The 5876-nt window shown below is 50.1% G+C and overlaps 1 protein-coding gene across 1 annotated transcript; it reads right to left on the bottom strand.

Annotated features, from left to right (window-relative positions):
* Positions 1-1613: 1613 nt before the first annotated feature.
* Positions 1614-4073, bottom strand: LOC116904067 (60S ribosomal protein L7-like). The gene is made up of 5 exons (XM_032906934.1): positions 3631-4073; positions 3254-3420; positions 2682-2929; positions 1972-2181; positions 1614-1678 (listed from the first exon to the last, which is right to left on the bottom strand). Exons 1-4 carry the CDS (start codon positions 3877-3879, stop codon positions 1973-1975), a joined length of 873 nt encoding a protein of 290 aa, XP_032762825.1. The 5' UTR covers positions 3880-4073; the 3' UTR covers positions 1614-1678; position 1972.
* Between the last annotated feature and the right edge of the window lie 1803 nt (positions 4074-5876).

A 5876-nucleotide genomic window follows, 5' to 3' on the forward strand; every position in this document is an offset into this window, starting at 1 on the left:
CAGATATATTTCTTTACTTAAATTTTAAATGTTATTCCCCTTCCTGGTTTCCTGCCATCAACTCCACCCCTCCATGAGAGTACCTGCAAAGGAATGCCATTCTTGCCTTCCTTCTTCCCAGGCATTCCTACATAAATAACTACCTATGCTTATCTTGCTCAAAGGCTTCTAATTTTGGGGAGAAATCCATGGACTCTTAAAAGCACACCATGAATGGTAGCAGGTTTTGTGAAATAAAAACATCTTGGCTGCAAATGATGGTACACACCTAAGACGACACTTAGAAAACTTTAATTAAAAGCAAGTCTGGACTACATGAGTTCCAGGAAAGGGTTATCTAAGACCCTAAGAACATACAGCCCCTTACACTGATAAAGACCACCAAATTGTATTAATTTCTCCAGGGCAGCACCTATACAGCACTATCCCCCCCAAACCTGAAAGGCTCCAGCAACTGAGCTGTCTACACTTCAAAGCAGTGGACACGCCAAGACATGTAGCTCCTTAGGAGATACCTTAGAGGTCAAGAGTGTACTGTTCCTGCAGAGGACTCAAGTTCAGTTCTCAGAGCCACCATGTTGCTCACAATGAGCCTGCACCATTTTTCTTCCTTTTTTGTCCTTTGATCTCACTATGTAGCATGGAATTCAGAAATTCACTTTCATCTAGAGCGCTAGGATTAAAGGTGCACACCATCATTAATGTGTTTTTTACTAAGTATCTGGATTCCTCTCCACAACTCAGACTCAATTACCTAAATTACCTAGGAGGACCATTAATAAAAATTAATTCCTAACATGTGACAAGAACTTTTCACCAGCAGTACCAAGTCATTTACTTGACATTGCATTCAAAACTTTTGGCATAATTAAAACAAAAAATACATTTACTGTTCTATGTCTCCTTCTGAGGTGAGCAGTTAGTCACTGACGGGGGAGTGATTCATCTTACTGGTATAAACCATTGGTAACCTGGCCTTTATCAGGTTAAGGCCCACATACCTGTGTTCATGTAAGTAACCTAACTAAATGCAGTGGGTTTTAGTGGGACAGGATGGGAAGACTTATGTTTAAAACAAAACACCCAAACTTTTAGGTTTTGGTCCATTTCTTTTCAACTGCTTAAAATGCTATATAATAATACAAAATTTATTTAAAATACACATTAAAAGGTACTTGTAATTCATAAGGACTAGAGATGGCTCAGCAGTGAAGAGCAGTGAGTCTCAATGCCCACATGGTAGCTCACTCAATCAGCAACCTCAGTCCCCTTAGCATGTGGCACATAGACACATGCAGGCAAATCATCCATACACATAAAAATAAAAACTAAAGATGGGACAGAAAAAAACGCATTCATGTATAGGTGTGGCCACAAGTCCAAGTCTGAGACATGGAACTTCAGCAGCAAATCTAGCACACCAAACTTTCACAATTTTCCTAGAAATCATAAGTACTTATGAAGAATTTAACTCTTCTCAGAGAAAAGCCTTTAACATTTCTTTCACAAACCATAAACTGGAACTTTGTACGTCACAGGCTGACTGAACTCTCCAAGACTAGCTGCCACAGTGGTAGACAGGCCAAAGGCAGGTCAACAAAGACTCCAACACATTTCAATTTGCCAAGCTGTGACTGTTTATTAACCGACCAGATTATAAAAATACCATGGGCAATACCTGAAAGGGAAAAACACACACGTTAGAGTTGGCCCTCCAAGCTACGAGTCAGCATCAGCTGTAAAGGAGCATGCTTTCATTGAAGACGGATTTCTCCCAAACTACAACTCAATGATACACCCAACCAAGTATTCCACAGAAAAGCCTTCAATCAAAGGTCTCGAGTTCCAAGCCAGGTTAATCTACAGTTTTTCGATTGCCAGAAATATGTAGAGATTCTGTCTCCAAAAACAAAAACAAAAAAAAAAAAAAACCACAAAAACAAAACAAAACAAAAACCCTAATTTTCTCACCTTAGTTCATCCGTCTAATAAGCCTGTTTATCTGGTCTTCCCTGTTGCCAGCGTCTCCACCTTCTACAAAGTGAGTTGTCTTTTTCTTCATTCCACCTCGTGGGGAAGACAGTTTGAAGGGCCATAGGAAGTTATTTGCTTCCTTAAAGCGTTTTCCAACTGTATAGATCTCATGAATTAGATCCTCCATGCAGATGATGCCAAATTTACCTGAAAAAAAAAAATGAGCCCAAGATCAAGTTTTTTAAAATATTCCAAACACAGTGAGAACTTAACCATCAAGCAGGCATGAAAGAAAGACAGAAAGACACACACAGGTGTGGTGGCACAGGCCTTTAATCCTATCAGGTGGGAGGGAACCTGAATTCCAGGTCAGACACAGAGAAAATGTCTCAAACTTAAGACGTAAAGATTTGTCCTAAGTGAGACCAGGTTGGAAACAACGGCTCAGGAGATGGCAGTGCAGGAGAATGACTGATGCCAGGAGCTCAGACCCAACACCCAACGTGCACAGGAACAGTTCCGACAGCCAGGTTGAAATGCAACCCTGAGCTTCAGGGGGAACCTAGCCCCACAGTGTAGTGGGGTGATTAAGGAAGACCTTTTTTGGGTGGTCACCCACATGCATACAAAATAAAAATATATTTGTTTAGTGTGGCCAGAAAACATGACCTTGGCCTAGTATCAATCCCCCCCAAAGCATAACCTACCAAGAGATCGAGCAATCAAGGCGTTATCTGTCAAGGCGATGCGCTTTTTATTGATTTTGCCATAGCCTCGTTTGTAGATGAGCTCGTTTACTGACTTCAGGTTGGGGTACCCCCATGCAATGTAGGGCTCCACGATCCTCAGCATGTTCACTGAAGCCTTGTTGAGCTTCACAAAGGTGCCATTGAAGATCTGCCGGAGACGGAGCAGCTGCAGCACCTTGCGCACCTTTGGGCTCACCCCATTGATACTGTCACAAAGAGACCAAACGACCCAGTAAGAGACAACCAAGTCCCCACAGCCGGGCTCCTCTGTCCTACTGCCAGCTCGCCTCCTCTTACCTCTTGACTCCTGACTCCATGTTTACTTCTACAGACATCTTTGCTGCAATACTATGTTGTATTCAAGCTCTTAGACAACTGCAGGACACTGAGACCATGCGGTCAGAGCAGGCAGCTTAGGCACAGGCCCCACAGGCAAGCCCCCCAGTGATTTCTGCCCCCTCCCCAACTGCAGCCACACTAGTCAATGCCTCCGCACCACTACTCCCGAACACCACGCCAAGCGAACTCACCCTCGGATTCTGATGACGAAGGCCAATTTTGGTTCTGCGGGCACATAGAAGTTGCCAGCTTTCCTCGCCATCCTAGCCATGCGAATCTCAGTCCGGTACATCTGTCTGTACTCCTTGTGATAGTGCTTTGCCTTCTCATAGATGAGCTTCCTCCTTGCCTTTCGCAGCTGAAAACCAAAACAGCCAGTTATTCATAATCCTTCGCTCTGAAACAGAGCCGCAGCATCAGCTCTATACAACCGCCCTGCCACACCAGGAAGCTCCTTTCTCTCCAGCAGCCAGACACGCATTTCTAGCAGTATTATTAAACTTACTCCGCTCTCAGCCCTAACCTAATGAGCTCCCTGGCCCACTGAGGGCCTCCAGACTTTACTTACTGTCTTCAGGGCAAACTTCTTCCTCAGGCGCTTGACCTTCAGCTCTGCGAAATTCCTTCGCTTTTTCTTAAGGGTTTCTGGCACGGCAGGAACCTTTTTCTTCTTAAGGGTTCCTGGCGCAGCGGCAACCTTCTTTTTCTTCTCTCTGTCGTTAGTAGAGGACATTGTTAATAGGTGAAGTACCACACAAACTAGGTGCTCAGTACTGTAGTCAAAACTGTCACCCACTCTAACCAGCAGATCCCACATGCTCTACTGCAGATGCAGAGTTCACCGCCCACAGCCTTCACCTCACACACACATCAGCTTAAGGGTAAACACGTATGACATGAAATGAATGAGACTTCTGCTTATTCCAGGTCCTCAGTCCTGGCCTGTACTACAAGTTGCCAAGCCACGCTGACGAAACTGTTACTGCACACTAACTTTTAGTCACACTCGACTGTCCCCGTTCGCTCCACATGCTGAAGGAGGCAGGTCGGCAGACGGCTAAGATCACTTTAGCTACGAAGCAACTCATTCCGCGCAACACATTCTATCGAAGAATGGATCTCCACCCAAGTAGCCGGATCCGCAGTTGGCCCTCGGGTTGCTCCTGGTATTGCCCAGGCCTACGCGTGTAGGCCACCCGCTCCCCCTCCTAGTATCACAGCGTCACAAACACCCAGACAGATAGGCAGTGGTTCGGGGTACACTCAGGTACAGGAAAAGTGAGACACAATGGCTCTAGTTTCGGGGATGGAGAAGGATTCTTGGAAAGAGGAGAATCGACTTACGGTACAACCTCCATGGTTCCAGCCGGAAAAAGAGAGGAAGCTGGCGCATGCGCACTGTCCCCTTAAAGGTCCGAGAGCGCGAAGCCCCACGCCTGATAGCTGTCCTGAGATAAGCCTGAAAATAATCTAGAATTGAGAGCTCACTTCGCAGGCGCAAAATTAACAACAGCTTGTCTTAGTCACGGCCAGTCAACTTTACGGTAAAACTCATGGGAAAACAAATGCACTGAGTAATTTTTTTAATGAATACTGCGGGGACACCTTGTCAGCTCTGGGCTTAATTTCCCCAGGTTGCGTTGACAACCTTAAGGTCCAGTTCTGCGGAATCGTTGGACCCAAAAGGCACGTTCATGCATGTAAACTACAAGTCCCAGCATGCATCACTCCATAACCCTCGGGGCTGGAGGGCGACGTTGACCCGCACTCTGGACAGCCTTCGCGGCGGTGATTCCCCTTAGGCTCATTAGAGTCTAAGGCTTCACATCCCCGGCGGCTAGCTGAGATATGAAATCACTGTCGGTCACTTTCTTGGGTTCTCTGCGGCCCGTGGCCACGCAGCCCTGCTCCCCCACCTCGGCTGCGCTGCCGAGGTCCTTTTTCGCCGGACTGTGGGGCTGTCTTCCGCAGAGCCTGATCGCCGGCCGCGCGGAGTCCACAGTCCCTCGGTTGGCGAAAGTGGCGAGACCAGGAAGAGCGACGACCGGACGGTCGGAGGAGGATGGGGGGGTTCTCTGCTGCGGGACCGGGCAGGCACAAGCCACGGCGACCCACAGCAGGGGGCGTGAGCCGCAAAAAGAGGCGCGACGAGGGCGGGAGCTTCGGCCACGGTCGTGGGAGAGGGGCTGCCCGGCGCGGTGGGGCGGCCGGCGGGCGGGCGGGCCGGGAGGGGGGCTGGGCCGGGGGCGGGGTGCGCCCGGGGGCGGGGAGGGCCGAGCTGAGGGAGGGCCGATGCCACTGCAGCGGCCGGCGCTTCCCGGCGGTGGGCTATATAGCGCCGAGTGTAGCGCTACCTCAGAGCCGGCTGGGAAAGCTCCGACTCGCGGGCGTAGCTACGCTGCGGAACCTGGTGCCCGAGTGACAGCGGCACGAGTGCAGGGCACGGGACCGGAGCGGCGCTGGCAGCTCGAGCGGTTGGCAGCCCTCGCGTGCGCCCCGCATTCGCCCCTTCCCGGCCCTGCCCGCACCCTCCCGCAACTTGAGTCAAGTTGACAACTCCCGCGACCCGAGGCATCCGCTTGGCGCACTCCTGCTTTAGGAGGACAGGGAGCCGCTGCAGCAGCGCCGGGGACGTTCGGGCGGCGACGGCTTGGCCATGAGGGCAGCGCGCGTCGCCTAACTCGCGGCTGTCACCGCCGCTGCAGCGGGACCGGACGGCCGGGCGCTGCGGGACAAGCAGGCGGCCGCCAGCAGGAGGCGCCGAGCCGGGAGGCAGCAGCGGCAGGCACAGCCCGTGGCCACTGCGCCGAGCCC

The sequence above is a fragment of the Rattus rattus genome, chromosome 1, assembly GCF_011064425.1.
Source record: "Rattus rattus isolate New Zealand chromosome 1, Rrattus_CSIRO_v1, whole genome shotgun sequence".
In the NCBI taxonomy this organism is placed as follows: Eukaryota; Metazoa; Chordata; class Mammalia; order Rodentia; family Muridae; genus Rattus; species Rattus rattus.